Genomic DNA, 20142 nt, shown 5'->3' with positions numbered 1-20142 from the left:
ATTATTATTATTATTATTATTATTATTATTATTATTATTATTTAGAGTAGATAATACAACCCCTGCTGAATAAAGAAGAAAGTTCCCACCGCCCCTGCTCCACTCCTTTGTATGGTGAGCCACAGCCTAAACATAATTTGGCTCCCCGGCTTGGGTTGGGTTAACCTGATACAAAGGAGTCCTTTTAATGCGTTATCTGCCGCGGAAGAGGCACGAGCTCCCATGGGGCATGTTGCCACGCAACCAAAGAGCCCCACCCACAGCCGCTCCGGACTCACCTGGGCTGTTCTAAGGTGACGCGCTGGGCTCAGCCAGCCAATCGGCAGCGAGAACAGGTGGCGCTGGACGAAGTTTCGGGCGGAAACTTGTAGGTCCAGGGGAGGTTAGGCTGCTTCTTATAAATATGCAAGTCCATTTTTACCGAAGGCCGGTTTAGAAAGCAGGCGAACTGTTTAACAAGAGCGACAATAAAAGCGATACAAGCTGTTTTGGTGCGGGGTGTTTGAGGTTTTTTTTTTGAGGTGTCCACTGCTTGAAAATGGATTGATCATCGACCCTTTGAAGGATTGTTGACACTTCTGATCCCAGGTCTGCGGTCTAACAAGAAAAACAAACAAAAAAAAAAAACACCGCGTCCTAAAAGCTTTGGAGATATCTTAGGACTGTTATTAATATAATTTGCCCAGTAGTTTGGACTCCCTTTAACTGTTATCATCTTTCTTTCCCACGTCTCAGGTAAGAGAGCACTGGTACTTTTTCTTATCATATGCATATTCTTGACATGTGATTCACACTGATTGTTCTCACGACTCAATAAACCAGTTTTACAGAGAGGCTAAATATGGCTCCGCTGGTTATTCATGGGATTAGCTGGTGAAGCTTGGGCCCAGAAACCGAAAAATATTCCAATGTAGACGTGCAGAATGTTCTTTACGTGGATTTGTTGTGTTTTCTTTTAAGGTGATTATTTGGCAGTGGAGTATAATGTTTCAAAGTTGTAACTAATAGAGATGCACCGATCAGTCGGCCCACGATTCGGAATTGGCCATCTTTTTCTTCGATCAGCTGATCTGCAGTCAAGTCAAAAAGTGAAATGTCTTTTTAAAAAAACTACTCAATTAATGAAAGGAAAATAATAATAATAATAAAAAAAACCTCTCCTATTTCTGCCAGGAAATTGACAAAACCATCAGAGTGTACGTTTATGAATAAGTACAGATAATAAATCAATCTTTTTCAGGTCAGTGAACACACAAGTTTGGCAGCAGATACTGCAGTTGTGTGAAGTTGCTCAAAGGAGAGCTTGCCCAAGGCAAAGCAAACCAAACCAGCCTAAAATTCTTGGAATTTTATCATCATATATAAAGAATTTGCATGCTTTTTTTAAAAAAAAATTGAGAGTGAGAATACTATTAAATTCACTTTGACGGTTTCAGCATTAATAAGTTACAAGTTTTTAAAATGTGCAAGCTCTAAATTGAATTCACTGTGTGAAGCATCAAAGAATCGTCTTTATGGGATGTTCTCGACAGGAAGAGGGGCCCCGAATCAAACTTTGCTTAAAGTCCCATACGTTCCCTGACTCCAAGATGCTTTCAGTATCAGTGAGCTGTTTCAATGGCCATTTCAAGAGGAAACATTGTGTTTGCTACATGTTGAGAAACGGTAATTCATATCAGGGAGTTTGTTGAGGCTATAAAGAGAGCGAGAGTTGATTATAGGAGGGCTGAACAGACTACGGCAAAAGTTGCTCTGCTGTATCATTTTGAGCTTTCCAGCGTCTCTCTCACGTCATTTTTGTGTGTATAAATAGAGCAACAAACAGCATGTACTTTGTTGCACTGTTTTTTAGGTTTAAGACAGATCAGATAAAGGCTAAGGACAAATGCTTTGTTGCATAAATGGGTATATATATATATATATATATTTTTTTTTTTTTTTTTCCATTTTCTGTTGGAATCAAAACTACTACCTCTCTTGGTCAGGAAAAGCCACATCAGTGTCTTTTACTTAACTTTGTTATTATTATTATCACATTTACTTTGATAGAGTTGGAAATGTTGAATCCAACTCTAAAGGTATTGCAAGGTTTTGTTCATTTAAAAAAAAAAAAAACTTTTAAAAGTGCTTCAATCTTTGTTTTTGTTTTTTTTTTCACAGGCCCCAACCGCCAGTTCAAGATGACAGAGAAGGTGCCATGGTGGAAGGTGTTCATTCCAAAGAAAAAGAATGCGGATCCGTACGGCTTGGGCCCTGACTTCAACCCTTTCGCCCAGCAACCAGAGAGGCTGAAAGACCCGTCCTCTTCGTCCAAGAGCACCACCGACCAGACCGTCCCCGCGCAGGGCTCCAGCTTCCTCAGCGACGAAACCTTCGACGACTCCAAGCTGGAATCGGTGTTCAACGAGCAGACGTGCCGCAGGAACATGAAGGTTTCCCGCTCGGGCCGGTTCAAGGAGAAGAGGAGGCCGCGCTCGACCCTTCCCATCGAGGACAAGGGGAGGGAAGCCGCAGCGCCAGGCAGGGAGGACAAACGATGACCCTTGGGAGAGGGGTGGGCGTGTGTGTGTGTGTGTGTGTGTGTGTGCGTGTAAAAAGACTGCTTCACAGTATTGCTTCAAAAGGAGTGGGATTTAAATAGCTGAAGGAACTTTAGTCTCATGAGGCATTGTACTGTACTGAGCGCTGGGGATGATGTTCACGTGGGTTTTATGTCAATAATGCAGAATTCTGAATATGAGTTCAGATCTATTTTTAAGATTTAAGACATTTTGTAGGGTTATGTTACAAATGTCTTATGTTTTTTTTCTTATCAAGGTCATTGAACCATTTTGCACATGAAATGTCACAAATGCAACTCAAAGGGCAAGTATGAGAAGCAATGGGCTGGTATCGGATTCTCTCTCTATGAAAATATTCAGTAAAGGTATCATGAAATGTACAGCATCACATCGTGGACTGGCGACTTGTCCAGTTATTGGTACCATCCCACGGTTTTTTCCCCAACTGCAGTTTAAACCAGCAATATCTTAATGTTGATAACTGGGACTTCTTTAGTTTCTATATCTCAGTTGTCCACTGCTTTTGCAATTAAAATATTTCCAAATGGCAGAATTGGCTCACCAAAAGAAGCCACCATTAAGCTGACGTTGAACACCAGAAACTTCTATGATGGAAATATATTTGAATGATTTTGAAACTAATTTTTTTAAAACCTTGATTTTTTTTTTTATCATGATACTCTCATTTTTTAATTTTATTTTTTTTTTTACAGTTCATCAAATCACAATAACTTTTTTTTTAAAGCAGTAATGAAAAGCTGTTTCTCTCTCAAAAAAGTGAAATGCCTCTTGGAAATGATGTTCAAAAAATTGTTTTCCAATATTTGTTGTAAAAAAAACAAAAAAACAACAATGTTAAAATGCTGCAAATAATTTTTCTACGATGAAGGATAGTGCTTGTTTTTGCAAGACCTTTGCAAAACGTTTGACTCTGGGCGGTCTGAAGGATTCCAGTGAAGGTGAATCAGAAATATTTACCAGCAAAAAGCAGAAGCTAATGAAGGATTAAATTCAATCAGGCATATTTTACAAGGTTTGTTGCAAAGCTGCCTCTACTGAAAACAATATGCTCTTGATATCCAGATGAAGATATGACATGTGACATATATTTTTTCTATTTAAAAAAAAAAGGAGCTGTGTAGCTTTGATCACCTGTGAATGCTTAACACAAAGGCAAAATTAGAAATAAACCTGCGACAGCTGACTCTACCGGTGTGTGTCTGTGCTTTAATAGCCCATGAGTGTCTTAATCTGAACATTTAAAGGTGAAGATTTTTTGTTTTGTTTTGCTTCCTTTGTTGATTTTGTCACTGTGCTCTACGGAAAGGGAAAACAAATTTTCAGAACAAAAGCGTAGGTTCAACGGGAAAAAACAATGTCCTTTTGTCAGCCGTCGATGTCGTACGACGTAATCCTATAAAAGCAAGAAGGTTTTACAAAGTGTTCACACACGGGGCCTGCAGCATATGCCAAACCTATATGCTTCAGGGAGTACCTCACCTGTGCCGCTGCATTCCTCTGCAGCTGCTAAACATTGAGGTGTGTGTCAACACTTAGGAAGAATCACTTCTTTGCAATCCCATTAGCAATATTTTTCGTCTATCTCACAGTAATTAAGGTGCAACAGGTTAAACAAGAGCTGGATTCCTTGGAGATGAATGTATGAGTGACTGAGAGGTGCAATGGTGTATTATCAACACAAGAGGGCGAGCTTGTGCGCTTAAGTGTCTACCTCACAGTTGTGAGAGCTGGGAAGGGAGGATGAAATAGCTTAAAACTATTTGTAAATTCCTAAAATTGATGCAGTAATGTAATCTCCACTGACTAGAATAGACCTCACATCGATTCGATTACCTTCCACGTGTTATTTAAAGCTACAAACCGTTCTCCCTCACCATTGGTTCCCTTGTTTGTTATGTGGCGTTAAGGTGTGGCTTGGCACGGTGAGGCGTCTGCAGAGCGCGTTTGGGAAAATAAACCGCAACCGCTGCTGCTGCTGCTGCTGAGCTGGACCAGCGCTCCACAGGCTGGGCGCGTTCACCGTGGCCGTAGATATAAGAGAAAAAGAAAAGTTTCTGCAAGAGGAAATGAGTTTACAGGTGCTTATAGGACCTAAATTGGATTGTACGTTTGATCAGTGGCGTCTTATTGGCCTATATTGTCTAAAAATAACTTTGTCACAGTCCCGTTATAAAGAGCGCACCATGAGGACTCAACTGTGCTGATCTCTGAGGCACCAAAGCTATTTCTGCAGAAAGGTTAGTTTTACAAGGTAAAGTACCTTTTTAACATTTACACAGGTTTGTGCAACAGGTGGATGTTTTATTATTATTATTATTATTATTTATTATCTGCAAATCCATTAAGCAACAGTTAGGTTTATTTCTCTCTAGGTGAAGCAACAATTACAGTACCTCGCAAAGTATCCACCCCTTTTGCACTGTCCAACATTTTGCCATACAACCACAAATCGTAGTGCAATTTCAGAGCAGGGTACTTACAGAACAACAGAAATTAGTGCGTTAATGCGAAGTAAAATGAAAATGACACATAATTTTAATTTAAAAAAAGAAGAATGGATTGTATTTGCACTCATCCTCCTGATTTCTCTGCAGTTACTGCATGAAGGATGCTTATGGATATGTCTCGAACTCAACTTCACACTTACAGACTGAAATCTATGCAAGATATTCTGCTTTGCAAAATATCTCAATCTCAGATATGATAGAAGGTGTCTGATTAAGTCTGATCTTTGACTGAGCCGTTCTAACACACTATAGCTGTGATTTTTCCCATCCCATTGTTGCTCTGTATGCATGTATAATATTGTTGTCGTGCTGGGAGGTGGACCTGTCTGCAGCAGGATGCTGCCACAGCCATGTTTTGTAGTGAGAAACTGATGAGCAGTTTTCGTGTTCTGCCAAGCGTAGTGTTTAGCATTTCGTTGAATTTTAGTCTCATGTAACTACTAGCATTTTTTCCAAATGTTTGCAATGTTCCCTGCACGGCTTATAGCAAACTGTTCACTAGACTCCTTTAACTTATTGTTGCCACTCCTCCATAAAAGCCATTTTTGTGGACTTATTTGTGGATTGAGTGACTAATGGTTTAAATTGTGGATTTTTGCAGCTGCTGCCGATTTACTACTGACATCTGATTCATATTCTCCTTGCCTTGCTTGTCAGTACAGGTAGACTTCTACCTCTTGGCATGTTTGCATTTGAGATGTTTAGAGTTTGACATATGTAACCCTTCCTCAAGCTGCTCTTCTGTCCTTATGATGCGGTTTGTTCGCTAACATTTTCTCACAAACATTCAAGAGCTTCACAAAACAGCCGGTCTTCGGTGCCTTCTAAAGGTCATTGGTTGAACTGGCCTTTATTTAGGGGGTCTTAGAGTAAAGAGACTTGGATACAAATGCACGGCACACCTCTTCAGGTTTTTATTTGATAAACAAATCAAAAGCCATACAACTTGTATCTTCCACATCAAAACTAGGCACTAGGTGGTGTCACAAAAAATTAAAACTGTTTGACCCATAAGAAACTAAATCGAGCATATGTCAGAGGCTATAAGTCGCAAAAATATATGAATGTAGATCTATGGATTCTGGCAAACACTGACCCAGGTTGTTTGTCTTGCTAAAATCTAATGTTTTCTATCTGCTGCAATGACGTGAATATGTGTTACTATTTGCAAGAACACCTTTGTTTTTCAAAATTGAGTATGATATGATATTTAATATAACTTTTAGCTATTCAGGTGGCTGTGGGTTTTTAAAATTCACTTTTTCCTTTCGTTTTTCGTTGTCTTCCCGCTTATTATTTTGTCAAAAAGGAGCAACTTGTCTTCCCTTTCTTCACTGTTTCACAGCATTGAAGGATGTTTGTGCAAATGTTTCCATTACTGATTAGAGCACAGCGGAAAGAAACTTATTCCAAAGGCAACGTGTTTTGAGTGTCATTAAAATGCTCCTTATTCCGGTTGAATCTGCAAGCAGTTTCAGTTACTTGTCTGAGTCACATGAGCTCCTTTTCGTCTCGAGGAGGCCGAACAACCTTTGGGGCGAAAGGTAACAAAGACTGGTGGAGACTGTGTGCATGCGCTCTCTGTAGCGCCTGCTCGGCCAGAGCTCAGCAGATGTCTAGCTTTTGGCGCTCTCATAAATCTAAACAGGCAGCGTCACAGAAGATCCTTGAGACCATTATAGAGACAGGAATAGCAACGGCGGACAGTCTGCCAGGTTGCAAACTCGCAAAGCATGAACTGGTCACATATAAACATAGGGGACAAGGGAGCTTCGTTTGTAGCAACAATACAGGTCCTGTTCAGCGTTTATTAAATTGCTAAGGAGGAGCAGGAGCAAATTCCACAGAGGGATGAGTGTGCAAAAACATCAGGATGCTTTCAGTCTGAGTGTTTGTCACTGAGGCTGAAGAGACTTTTACAGGACCGAGTTGGTTAGAACCTGCTGACACCATCCTGGATCTTCGAAGACATGCTGAGTATATTCAGGAAAAAAAAAAAAGAACAATATGTTTGAACAGTGCAGGACCTCTTCCTCTGGTCTTTCCTCGATGTGTTTTCCATCCAGTAACTGCACCGAGAGCCTTTCGTCACACAGTGACCAAAGGCTAGGGGTCTAGTACTTTTCACACAACGCTCCCCATTGTTCCCGTCTCAAGCCCAGCATTGTGGGAAGAAGAGTCAGATAGGAGGCGGAGAGTTGTGTCAGGTTTCTGCGGAGAGGATGGAGTGCTTTCTGTTTCCTGTTTTGTGCTGCATGGCCTTTCCTGTTCAGGAAAAAAGGCCAGGAGGTCATCAGATCCAGCCCCCTTCCACACAGTGGCAGTCCATGGTGACAAAATGCAATCTGAACATCACCAGTAGCCACGCTGGAATATAATAGTTGTGGTGATAAAGCGCGCATTTCTCTTGTGCAGGTATCTGAATCTTCGGTATGCCGCCCCCAGGGCCCCCGCCACCGCCTCCACCGCCTCCACCCGGCCCCCCGCCACCGCCTCCTCCCTCCGCCGCCCTGCCACAGGTGAGCCTGTCTACCTCTAGATCTTTCTCATCCATTTGTAAACGCTCACCTGCGTATACCCGACACCTGGAGGAGGCCTTTGCATTATTGATTGAGCAATGCACGCAAACACGCAGAGAACTGGACAAAGAGGCGACTCTGGCCAGCAGGAAGGTGTTGTGTTTCCACAGCGTCCTCGTTTTAAATGAACTAATGCATGGAGCAAACTGAAGAAACAGCTCAGTGATCTCAAGCTTTTCTTCTGCTCTGCGTAGGGGGAAGACAAGTCGTGTGGAAATGTGTCATACACAATATTCTCTTAGTTCATTTTGTTTTTTATTTCTTCTAATTTGTGTGTCTCTATGTGCTGGTGTCAATTTAATTAGCAGTTTACAGGAAAAATAATTTGATACTCTGCAAAAACACAAAATCTTAGTCACAAGTAATTTACAAGTAATTTCTGTTACTAATATTACTATAAGTTATATTATTGTAAAAATGTATTGTTCTGCTGTCAGATTATTTCATATAACTAGAGTTTTTTTCATTAATATTAAGTAATTATTGACTTAAATCAAGCTCATATTTTCTACTGAAAGGTTACCTGCAAGTTAGTTTTATCCTATTTAAAGAGTACTAAGATATTTTGCACCGGAGACTGAAAATACTTCATAAGATCTTGTGTTTTTGCAGTGAACTTTTATATATTTGCATAAGAAATGATTATATGGACAAGAATATGGCCATAAAACAAAAATAAAAAATAAAAAATCCAATAAGAAATCATTTAGATTTACAGTACTATGAATAAGTATCGACACCTATTTTATCTTTTTCAAATGTTGGTACATCACAACCAGAATAATAATCCAGTTCAGGGTAGATTAAATGTTATAAAGTAGTACATTTTTATGAAGTGGTACTCTGAAAAGTGTGGCATGCATTTTAACTCACCTTCCCTTTGCTCTACATGAGTATCGGTATAAATGCAGCTGTTCTATGGAGACCTCGGAGGTCAGAGAACATTGAACAACAGCATCAGGACGACTAAAGAACACACCAAGAATAAAGTTAAAGAGACATTTGAAGTGAGGTCAGGATTATACAGTAACTATTTATCAGAGTCACAAAGTCAAAGTCCAAATCTGACTCTAAGTGAGAATTTCTGGTAGCAAGACTTAAAATGTCACAGGCTCTCTCTATTCGGTCTTACTGAGCTGAAAGTATTTTTGCAAAAAAGACTTGGCAGAAATGTCAGTCAAAGAGGCGTGAAGCTGGCAGAGGCTCACACCAAAACACTTGCAGATGTCACTAAAAAGTGATTCTACAGATTGAAGGCGATTGAATTAAAAAAAAGCACTTAATTACTTTTTATTGTGCACTACTCTAAGTTTTATGAATCTTAGAAATAATTGTTGTTTGTGGTACAAAAATGTAAAAAAAAAACAAAAAAACATCAAGTGGTATAAATATTGTGAGGAACTTTTTTTTCCTCTTGTTTGCGACATCAATTACAATAAAGTAATAGGCATAACTGATACTTGTTCTTTTCCCTCTGGGGCACATATAGTGCCCTTTGGAGCCTCCTCAGCTCCAGCCTGGCGGAGGAGGTGGAAGAAATGCTCTGTTGGCCGACATCCAGAAAGGCGCCAAACTCAGGAAAGTCACACAGGTCAACGACCGGAGTGCTCCTGCAGTTGATAGTGAGTCCCAGAACCGTATCGTCTAATCGTGTGGAGATTTGATAAAAAGTCTATTTTAAAATGCCCTTCTAGTAAGAAGGTCATGAAAGATGAGAGTGTGGGAGAAGATTATGTAGGTCAAAGGGGGAGTTGAGGTGTGGGGTGTCAATGTTGTGTGTCTGTGATCTATATTTGAACACATGCACACAAATTGGACTCTGTTGCACTTCAGGGAGGAATCCCTATAGAGGCTAATAAAACACAGACAATGTGATTTATAATCTCCCTGCTTCTGATCTTCTTTTCTTAAAGATAAGAGTAAAATCTTATAATGATTTATATGAAGTGACAGCCAAACAGTTTGCGGTTTAATCCACCCGAAAGAAAGCAGATGGATGTTAATTCATTGACCTAATCTGAAGCATCAGTTTCATAATTTTAACGTCAGGCTTCTATTATTTTGATTCAATTTGATGACCACCATTGAGATATTGTTACTAATCAAATGTATTTAATGTGTTTTTTTCATAGAGTCCAAGACTAACACAGGAGATGTTGGCTCTTCTCAAAACCAATCAGCTGGGATTGGACCCACAGGACCCTCACTAAGTGGATTGTTTGCTGCAGGGTTTCCCACTCTCAGGCCTATTGGTCATAGAGACTTACCAAGCAAGACCCAAGGTGAGTTCAACACACCCTGTCCTCCACAAACTATTTTTTTGTTTACTGTATTAGCCTAACTATGGTTCCTGTTTGTCTCTATCCTGTGAAGTGTCTCGGTCCAGCTCCTCTGCCTCCTTGAGGCCGCAGTGGAACCCTCCTACATCGGCGGACTCGAGCAGCCTTCCAGAGTCTCCCAAGACGGCAGAGATCCAAAACTCCTTCCAACGTCTTCTCACTTCCTCCGCCTCTGCTCCACCCTCCCCCTCTCACGGCAGCAAGCACCCACCACAGTTCCCGGCGTCCTCACCCCCGACGCCTCCGCCCGCCCCTCCCTCTGTGCTTCCCCCTCCTCCGCCACCTCAAGCCGAACGACCAGCCAACAAGCCCCCTTCCCTTCCCTCCTGCCCGCCTCCTCCTCCTCCATCCCAGGTCACCAGGCCAACATGGCTACCTGTTCAACATTCTCACCACACATCCTTGCCCCAGCCATCGACTCCTCCTCCTCCACCTCCCCCTCTCACACACCCGCCTCCTTCATCCATCCCAGACCGCTCGTCAGGTTACTTCTTCTACTCTCCGCCTCCCTTCTCTGAACCGTCCAGGTTCCCCATTCTGCGTGATAGCCCCCTGGGACCTCCTCCACCTCCTCCTCCCCCGCCTTTACCGACGTCCTTCACCCCAAGCTGCCCAACCACCCTTCCACCACCGCCACCCAAAGTGGCCCCGGTGCCCTCGCCAGCCATGCGCTCGCTGCCACCGTCATACCCTTGCAACGTTCCCACTCGGCGCCCGCCGGCTGTGCCCAGAAGTTTAGGTAGGTGGTGCCTATGTGTCTTTGATGTCAGCGGGGAGGCGTTTTTATATCCACCTTTTATTGTCCACAGCTTTCTGCATCATGCAGGTTGTTATAAATAGCTCGAAGGTTAAAACCGCACACAATGATTTTGCAAAGCTGGAAAAGCTTTCAGTGCAGTCTGAGTCATGTTTTAGAAAAGAAATAAAATAAAAGTGAAAGGTGTTTGAATTCTTAGCTAACTTCTAAGCTATCTTGAATTGAACAGGTGAAAAGCCAAGATGCAACTTTATATGTGACGTTGTGTTATTTATTGACAGCCCAAAAGAATATCAGCATTTCAGAATATAATTGTCCAGAGTTAAAATGGTGTCAGGGGGTGTCAAGCTCATTTTCATTTAGGTTCATATCAAGACCATAAATGTCCTTAAAGAGCCGGTTGTCAGCTGTTGCAGTATTGCTTTGTAAACAATTTGTTAACAATTATTAACAAATTGTTTGAATATTAATAGATTTCTTTGCATTTGATGAATATTCCTTGAAATTGAATAATATTGGAAAGCTTTTGACACCTATGTAATATGTAATCAAAGCAAAACTGCTTTGATTTTATTGATAAACTAATATTTAAGCACACAACTTTGATCATGAAAGTTATACTTATGTGACTCTATAGAGTCAAGAGGCCCACATTAAAAATTATGGTGGACCGGATTTGGCTCCCGGGCCTCGAGTTTGATACATGTGGTGAAGGACAACCACAGAGTTGCTGAGATACTTGGAAAACCGTCACCTTCCTAAAATAATGGCCTAAGTCAATTTTGGCAAAAGTTTTTAACCCTCACATAGGGCCAGAGGTTAAACCATGAGACAGTGAAACAATGCAATACAGTCACTATGAAATTGTTTGACTTAAAACGAGCTCAGATTGACTCCTCTGCCGATTTTCTCCATGTGTGAGTACAGAAACATCTCTTTCCATGCAGAGTCCAGGTTGGATTCTGTGGCGCTAGTCGCACCTTGCCATTAAACCCAACACTCTGTGTGTGCTTTGGGAGTTTACGTGAATAGTTGCTTTTTCCCTGAGTTAGAAATAAGCATCATTAAACATTCTGTGTGCGTTAGCTGGCATTAGATCAAATTGTGGTGACTTTGCATGTGGCCCCCTCGTCTCTCTGACAGGTGTGGGTCGGCTGCTGGCTCCTCCACCGGCTCCTCCGGCACGTTCCCCCACCACAGAGTTGTCCACCCGCATTCTTCCCCCTCCGCCTCCACCACCTCCATTCAGCCTTAGGAATGGACACCTCCACAGTCTGGGTAAAGTTTCACTACTTTATTGCGTATAAAGAGAGAGAATGTACAATTGTGGTAAAAAAAAGACAGTACGCCACATTTAAATTGTGGGGTTTGATGCACTGTGTTTTCTGATGCATCTGAAAACACAAAGTGCTTGTGTTTTCCGAAACCTTTATATCTGTCCTTTGCTTTTGCTTAACAACAGCTTAAACAATAGCCTGGGAGGTAGAAAGGACTGTGACGTTTTGCATTGTAGAGGCTGAATTTAAATAACATTAAACATTTCAGAACCTTGCAAACATGGAGGTTCAAACGTGCCTCAATTTTGCTAACGAATAAATAAATCATTACATCATTGAATAATTATTTATATGTTAAGAAATTGTGTGGCAACGTAATAAAACAATTGCATTTTAAATGAAAAATAATCATACATCATAATTATTAGGTATCTGTATAGATTTTATGTTATTTTGTGATACAGGCTGAAACGAATTTTTGTATTGGATGAGAACAATACGAGCTTGAATGTTTTAACTGTTAGCCGCATCTTTTCTGTCCAGTAGACGACTTTGAATCCAAGTTCCAGTTCCACCCTGTAGAAGACCTCCCGCCGCCCGATGAATTCAAGCCTTTCCCTCGCGTTTACCCAAGCAAAGAAAACAGAGGTAGTCACTCTGGACACATGCAGGACCTTGCCCCTTTTCCACATTTTGTCATTGTACAACCACAAACTCTAAGGTTACTTTAGGGGGATTTCATGGGACGCACATACGTCAAGTAGAGTATGACTGTGGAGTTGAATGAAAATGTAGCACAGCTACATATAATTGTAGCCTCTCTGTGTAGTTCTCAGAAGTCTGTAAGTGAACATTTGCAAACAAACAGCATCTTAAAAATCAAGGAACAAACCAGACATTGTGGAGAAGTTTAACGCAGAGTTAGGTTATAAAACCCTATCCCAAGCTTTAAAGCATCTCATAAAACACTGTTCAACCCATCGTCCCAAAAAGACTGACAACTTACAGACAGTGTAAGTTGAAATAACAACTTACAACTGTCTTGGAAAAAACAGGTAACAATAACATTATATGTACTACAAATATAAGCCATGTAGGCTACAAAGCAAACATGTGAAAGAAGATGCAGGGTTGAAGGCAAATACATTCCTGTCACATTTTTTCATACCTATAAAGAAATGTGAGACCATGTGTCCTTATGTCTCCTTCACATTTATGTGCCACTTTGTGCCAGTCTAGCACATCAAGTACAATAAACCTTGTGGTTGAAACTCAAGAAAGTGTGAAAAGGTTCAAGGCGTACGACACTTTTGCAAGACTAAATTATGTTTACACTGTCTCCTAGCACTGTGGTCTCATTTGTTGCTTTGTCTTTCAGTGAACCCAAAGCCACCTGGGATCAGGACACACCTCAGATGAGTCACTGAGCCTCCAACTTCTTTCTCACTCGAAGAACACTGCTCCTCGGTCGGCCGTTTGACGGCTCCAGACACTCACAAAATGGACACAGAGACTAATTTATCCTTGGTGTGTTTGCGTGTTCTACGTGAGCGTGAGTGTGAAACAGGGTCCAGCCTTATTCCGACTGTGCGACCTCTGACCTTTTTCAGCTCGGAATGTTTTCAATGTGTGTGAGGAGGAGGGCTCGACAGACTAGATACAGTCTCTACACACTAAGTCGTGGGAAAAAGTCTTCCATCACTTTTTTTTTTTGTACTTTTTTAAAACATTTTTATCAATTTACACACTAATGGAAGGACTGAAAAGTTAGATTTTTGTCATCTTGTGTTACCTCAACTCTACATTGTGTACTACATTAATAGCCGCAACTTTTTAAAGACATACAAACTTGTCTTTGTCCAAGAGTTATGCTGCGTTTAAGTTGAACTTTAAGCAGAATTTTGTACATTTCTTTTTCTTGTCATTTCTAAATGGTCAAGCAACACACACGCACACGCCCACACACACCCAGACATGCATTTTAGTGGATGTGCTGAATTTTGGAGTAAAAAACAAGGTTCCATGTACATCCTTTATGATTATTCAGTCTTACCTGTTTGCTTGGTAGTTTTTGCATACAGCATAATGGTGCTCCTTTGTATTAATTGACTTTTATTTTTAGAGAAATTGATGAGACTGACATGCAAGGATGGACTAATAGGATGTTTGGGATTAAGATTTTATGAGCAGATAATAAATGAGTTCAGCTGTTTTCCTCGTTCCAGCAGCAGCTAGCACAAAGTTTAAAAGCTGGGAGGACAGTGCCATCTGCTGGTCAAATGTGAAGGTATCAACAAATTAACAAAAGTTGGCACAAACGACATTACTGACGTGTATCTACTCCATTTCTGATAATGTCTACAGTGGAAGACTGACCACAAGCACTGAACAAAAGTATTTGGAAATAAAATAAATTGTGCAGTATTGGATACACCATCTTCAGTTGTAGGTGGTGTGTGACCGACAGCTACATTCTGAATATCGTGTCCGAGTTCCATCTTCTAGAAAAAAAAAGATCAAATCTGTTTAAAAGAACTATTTTAATGCTTAATACAATAAATATAACACATGTTCCAGATTTTAAGGTAAATTTGTTTTGATGATAATCAAGTTTTTGGAGAGTTTATGTTTTCCTATCCAAATGGATTCAGAAAATTAGCTTTAGAAAGATGTCAACAATAACAAAAATGACAAGGCATTTCTACAGTAGGAAAACTGTGAGCACCATGGGTTTTTTTTTAAATTAAGATGGAGTGGAGTCATTTGACCTGCAGTTCTGGTCAGAAGTTTATATACCTTCATGATTGGCATGAAAGTCACTATTCTGGACATAGAGCTACGTACATAAAAAAATGTACTTGAAAGCCAGATCCAGGTGAAAAAGAGAAATATTTTAAATAATTTAGCAATTTCTCATAAGATGAGTAGTGGTAAAATATTTAGCTCCAGAGCTTGTTCAAGGCCCCACACAAGCCGTATGGTTTTTCTGCTACTTCCTAAAAAACATCAAACCAGCTACTAGTGAAGGTGTATATATAAAGTTTTGAGACTATTGCAAGAGACAATTAAGTTTTTTGTGGTATACTTATTCCACTAAAAGAACATTTAGCCCATGCTGAGTAGATGAAAACTTCTGAACAAAACAGTTTGTCTTCAATGATCTTATGTGTTCGAATGGAAAGCCAAATGTTTTACCTTCTTTGCTATTCTTGACTTTTAAAAATCTTATCTCTGATTGAAAACTTGGCCTCAAAAGCAAAACAGTCTGCTTAAAATGTATGACGCAACCAGTTTCACAGTTGTGTTTCACACAAGCATGCTGCTTTAAATAACCTGAGAGTCTCTTGTGTTTAAGCAACAAGCCACAGCAGTGATGTTACAGTTCGTCGTGTTTGTAGGTGAACTCTCTTGCAGATAGGAAACCATCGTTGTTCGTGTCCTCTTTGGCGAAGATATCGGCCGCCATGTTCTCGTGTAACGTGTCATTGGGCGGGTAGCCGTGGCGCTCAAACTCCTTCCTGAGATATTCTTTCACCTAAAACAGACAAACAGTGAGATATAGGGATTAAACAAAGCAAATACTAAAAAAAAATACGATAAATACCAAGTAAAAACAAACAATAAAAACTCTGTCTGCAATAATTATGTGAAAAAAACTGAAGAAGCCTGAAAGAGATAAACACTTTTTCTTGACTCTGTACACTCAACTTATTGCTGAAGAGAAAAATCTTTGTGGTCACCTCGTATCTGGAGAGCCTCCAGTCGTCATTGAGGTCCATCTCCTGAAAGGACTCGTGAGACCTCGGGCCATTTCTGATTTCAAGCAGTTCAACCAAGAAGGTCAGCGTGCTCTCCGGTGGGATCTTACCTGGTCACAGGTAACATGGCAACAAGTCAGGTTAAAAAATAGAACCATCAAAAAATTACTTCAACAAAACGGTCATTAGGCAGTTTCAGTCTTTCAGCCAAGCTTTTGGATGTTTTGACGTCTATAAAATGGATGGTTAGCTTCTACAGGGCGATGGTTTTGGTTAGTGTAGTTTGTGCTTACCAGAGTGAAAGCACAGAACTGTTTGCATGCTCCATGCTGAGTCAAAGCAGACGACTGTCCCACAATAAAGTTTCAGCTTAGCATGAAAGTCCTAGAAAACCACTGGAAGTAAGACAAAGAAACATGAATATCACATAGAGAGACTGTGTTCATGCATTGAAGACAGAAGACAAACAAGGCCTCTCTACCTTTCCCTTCCTTCCCATAGGCCAGGTCTGGAGGTATTACCAGTTTCCTCTTCTCTCCTGAACACATGTCCTGCAGGCCTACATCCCAGCCTTTGAGTACTTCCCTGATCCCCAACGTGAACCACATTGCTTTCTCATTTTGCCTTCGACTGTCGGGAAAACATAACGAGAGAGACGGTATTTAAAGGTGTCACCTGTGCCTTCGTTCACAGTTACACAGGTTGGTATTTAAAAATAAACCTGTTCACTCTAAGGCTTTCCTACAGAAAATCTGCTAAACCTAGTAGTAGAGGCGCTAGGGCAGTCCACCGGCGGCCCTCCATGTTTTTGCGTAAAAAAAAAAATCTTAAAAGTTAAAAATATTTGGAGGTGCACGAGCAGGCATCATAATTTGGAAATAATAGCATATGAAGCCAACAAAATTGGTGCGCATCCCTCACATCCAACTCAATGTGCCGCTTAGCCTGGTGGGGGGTGGAGCAAGTAAAGCCTGGTGGCCCGCCAGGCTTATATTATACTGGGGGAATCACTGAGTCTGCTTAATTACAACTAGTGATGTTTCATAGTTTTATAAGACACAGAACCATTTTATGAAATATTCAGATATGATAAGCAATATCATATCTGATATTGCTTATCATCATTGCCTTATCATTGCCCTTTGTAAGACAATATCGACACAATTGGTTTCCATACTTAGCAACAATACAGCTCTTATAAACGTCGGGCACTGTCTTGGGTTCACCGGCAACATTTTAAAACTTGAGAGATAGTTCCCATTGGGTGCAATGAGATTTTCACAGTATAATAATATTGAGAAAGAATACAACTATTTTACAGTAGAATACCATAATCAACACGATCCTTTAAAATGAGCTTGATGCAGTGGACGAAAGACAATTATTCCTTCTGCTGCCAAAACAATACAATATATTCGTTAATATAGTTATAACAATGAAAATACAAAAGTTTTCTTATTCTAATATTGATTTTAATGCACACAATTCAAAATATATAATATGAAAACCTTCTGATTTTTAAATGATTATTGCACCTAATATTAATCAGACTACTGGCTGAATCTGCTTTTTGTTCTTGCAGTTGTTAAAGTAAATATTTCCAAGCAGCCAGGAGAAGGTAAAATGCCAGCCAGGTCCAAACAAGCACCTTCTCTAGTCCAAACGTAAAAGTGCATTAGACTGGACCTGCTGCATCTTTTCCTTTATACGACATTAATGACCCCCTGCGTCTGTAAAAGTATCAGTTCCGGTTAAGGTTTTAATCACGTGATGCCAACAAGTGGAGAGTTTTGCGTACACTTACACTTAAGCTTTTTGTGAAATTTTCGGTTTATGGGTGACGAAAACTTTTCTTTTTTTTTTTTACTGTCACAAAGAAGAGAGGGGATCCGTGTTCTAACTTCTGTTACACAACATGCTAGAACATAATCCACCAGGAAAAAACATGAAGACTTTTTTCCCCCATCTTATTATGTTTCAAATTCTTTAATAAGCAAGGCGTGTCAGTCATGGAAACACTTTGTACCTGGAGTAAAACATGGTCCCGTTCTCAAAGTATCCGTCATGATGCACCAGCAGCATGTCTCCGTACTTGGACCTTCGGTGACAGATGAAGGGCCTGTGCAGAACCTCTGTGTCCACCTCGGCTTCGGGCAGCTTCCCGCCGCCGACGGAGGCCAGCATGGAGGAGCCGAGCAGCACGACCAGCCACATGCCCACACACCCAACTTCAGGCAAATTTAAGAAGAAAACACGCAGAAAACATAAAACTGCAGCAGCAGCAGCAGCTTCTCCTCTACGTGGCAGTGAGTGACGCTGCTGCGGGAATCTTTCCTCTGATTGGCTGCTTTCCGCAAAGGCCCCGCCCACAAACAATTCATCTGATTACACGTATTCATTCATGCTTTATAGGCTGATGCAAAAACAAAATGTTTTTCTTTTATTTTTTGCTATATATTATAGTTACCTCAAGAACAACTACAACAAAAAAAATCCGTGACTTTTTATGGATCTGAGCACATGGACAAAAGTACAATTTCTTGTTTAAAGTAGTTCTGCTAACATAAACATAAAGCAGGAAAATGGTTAGCTTAAAAAAAAATATCAAAGTTGGAGTCAAAATTCATTAAAATATGTCCACCTACGCATTTGTGGCTCAGTTTTAGGTTTTATTTTACTTTTTTTTTATAAGTAAAATTCTTTGCAAAAGCATTTTTTCCACATACAAAATAACTTAGTTACCGGTGAGTGATTTAAAATGATATTTCACCTCCTCTCACCAACTTCAAGTTATTCCTGGGTCCTTGTCCAACCTCATTTGTTACACTTGAAGTTGCTATAAACTTTCAAATGAATTCACCTCAGGCCAGTTAAATTAAAAACTTTTTCCATACCTGCGGCACTTTAAGTCAGCGAAGTGTGTTTGGAAATATTCACACTAATAGTTTGTCAATTTAAAATGAATGTTTCCGACTGTTGAAAATAATGAGGGCGGCTAAGGGAAATCAATAAACCCCACACAAAGTTTACAGTACAACATGTACTGTTTGCTCAGACTTTGTCTCTGGACCAAAGTACACCATGGATCTTGTGTAACATTCTGCTGAATTTTCCTCACACAAGTTATATTTTTTTACAAAAATGTCAACTACACTTAAAGTGCTGCTTTAAAAATGTCCAAAGAGGTTGAAAAAAAAAATGCAAATAAAAAACACAAGTTATTAAAATACATCCAATGGCACAGATTTCAGTTCCAAAAGATCAATCTTGTTTTTTTTTTTTTGTTTGTTTGTTTTGATTTTATTAGATCTAATGTGTGAGATGTACTACATCACAGAAACATGTAATAACATTTAGTTACAAGTAGTATTCAATAATCACAAAGAGGTTTTCTGGAGAGCAGGTTCATTTTTTATTAATTGTACAGATGTATTTCATGACTGCCGACACAAGTTAAATTGCACAGCAGATTCAAATGATTTCCCCTGCCTCTACAGACAACAAACACAGTGTTTTTTACAGACGAAAGAAAATGTCAGGGAGCACACATAGTCATTCCACTTATGGTGTGTGTACATGTTGGTGTGTCCACAGTTTTCATTTCCTCCTGCATTATCTGGTTGCCCTCCGTCCCAATAGAGAAAATCCATTTTGGACCCATCTGACCACATCCAGGATCCTTCCTTGTGGAGATCGGTGAGTCCAATCCAGGTGAAGGCCTGAGTAGGATCAAAGCTCTTGATCATGGAATTGACAAAATTCTGTTCCTCCAGACTGTGGATGGACGCCAGGTTGCTGTCCGTGGACAGACAGTAGAGCTCGGCGTCAGCCCAGGTCATCTTTGTGGCGATGTACTTGTAGCAGCGGTCGTTGAAGCTGTACCAGAATTCCGGACAATTGTTTGTCGCTAGCACAAGTTCGTTCCCGTTCGAGGGAGACATGGCAACCAGAGCCAGACCCAACGAGAAGATCAACAACATGTTGGAGTTAGGAGACAAAAAATGTACCAAAAAATGTCGATGGCTTCCTGAACTTCACTGATAGATGTAATGAAGTCGTCCGCCTTTTGTCACGTTCTGATGCATCACACAGAGAGGCGTCTGCTCGCTTGGTGAGTTTCATTGGTCAAATGAATTTAGCAAATGGAAAAAAAAAAAAAAGAAAGATAATCATTAATTTAACATTTCCCTACAACCTCCAAATGGTTGTATTCCCCTAAAGCTGATATTTAATTTTTTTAAGTAAAAAGAAAGCTTTTCTCCTGCAGCATGTGATTGTTGATTGTTTCATTATTCTGTACTTTCAATAGTTATTCACATTTCTAAACACTAAAGTAAAAGAAA

The 20142-nt window shown here is 40.3% G+C and overlaps 4 protein-coding genes across 9 annotated transcripts; 2 read left to right on the top strand and 2 right to left on the bottom strand.

Annotated features, from left to right (window-relative positions):
- The first annotated feature begins 306 nt into the window (after positions 1 to 306).
- LOC106699735 (proline-rich protein 15-like) lies at positions 307 to 3770 on the top strand. The gene is made up of 2 exons (XM_023344530.1): positions 307 to 735; positions 2161 to 3770. Exon 2 carries the CDS (start codon positions 2181 to 2183, stop codon positions 2538 to 2540), a length of 360 nt encoding a protein of 119 aa, XP_023200298.1. The 5' UTR covers positions 307 to 735; positions 2161 to 2180; the 3' UTR covers positions 2541 to 3770.
- A 782-nt stretch (positions 3771 to 4552) lies between these two features.
- wipf3 (WAS/WASL interacting protein family member 3) lies at positions 4553 to 14476 on the top strand. 6 transcript variants are annotated; one of them, XM_005802759.2, is made up of 8 exons: positions 4553 to 4819; positions 7505 to 7608; positions 9158 to 9290; positions 9801 to 9950; positions 10042 to 10746; positions 11908 to 12042; positions 12585 to 12689; positions 13420 to 14476. In XM_005802759.2, the coding sequence occupies exons 2-8, from the start codon at positions 7522 to 7524 to the stop codon at positions 13458 to 13460; spliced, it is 1356 nt and encodes a 451-aa protein (XP_005802816.1). In that variant the 5' UTR covers positions 4553 to 4819; positions 7505 to 7521; the 3' UTR covers positions 13461 to 14476. The 6 variants fall into 6 exon arrangements, with proteins under 6 accessions (XP_005802816.1, XP_023200632.1, XP_023200633.1 ...); XM_023344864.1 differs by lacking the exon at positions 13420 to 14476 and having other exon boundaries at positions 4553 to 4660; positions 4745 to 4819; positions 12585 to 13413; XM_023344865.1 differs by lacking the exon at positions 13420 to 14476 and having other exon boundaries at positions 4553 to 4660; positions 4745 to 4833; positions 12585 to 13413.
- Positions 14477 to 14572: 96 nt separating this feature from the next.
- On the bottom strand, positions 14573 to 18118 carry LOC102235818 (peptidyl-prolyl cis-trans isomerase FKBP14-like). The gene is made up of 4 exons (XM_005802760.2): positions 17826 to 18118; positions 16281 to 16429; positions 15782 to 15909; positions 14573 to 15576 (listed from the first exon to the last, which is right to left on the bottom strand). Exons 1-4 carry the CDS (start codon positions 18011 to 18013, stop codon positions 15418 to 15420), a joined length of 624 nt encoding a protein of 207 aa, XP_005802817.1. The 5' UTR covers positions 18014 to 18118; the 3' UTR covers positions 14573 to 15417.
- A 1069-nt stretch (positions 18119 to 19187) lies between these two features.
- LOC102223983 (lactose-binding lectin l-2-like) lies at positions 19188 to 19858 on the bottom strand. The gene has a single exon (XM_005802715.2). The coding sequence runs from the start codon at positions 19777 to 19779 to the stop codon at positions 19291 to 19293; it is 489 nt and encodes a 162-aa protein (XP_005802772.1). The 5' UTR covers positions 19780 to 19858; the 3' UTR covers positions 19188 to 19290.
- Positions 19859 to 20142: the final 284 nt, after the last annotated feature.

The sequence above is a fragment of the Xiphophorus maculatus genome, chromosome 13 (genome assembly GCF_002775205.1).
Source record: "Xiphophorus maculatus strain JP 163 A chromosome 13, X_maculatus-5.0-male, whole genome shotgun sequence".
Classification (NCBI taxonomy): Eukaryota; Metazoa; Chordata; class Actinopteri; order Cyprinodontiformes; family Poeciliidae; genus Xiphophorus; species Xiphophorus maculatus.
This window is presented reverse-complemented; position numbering and strand designations above follow the sequence as displayed.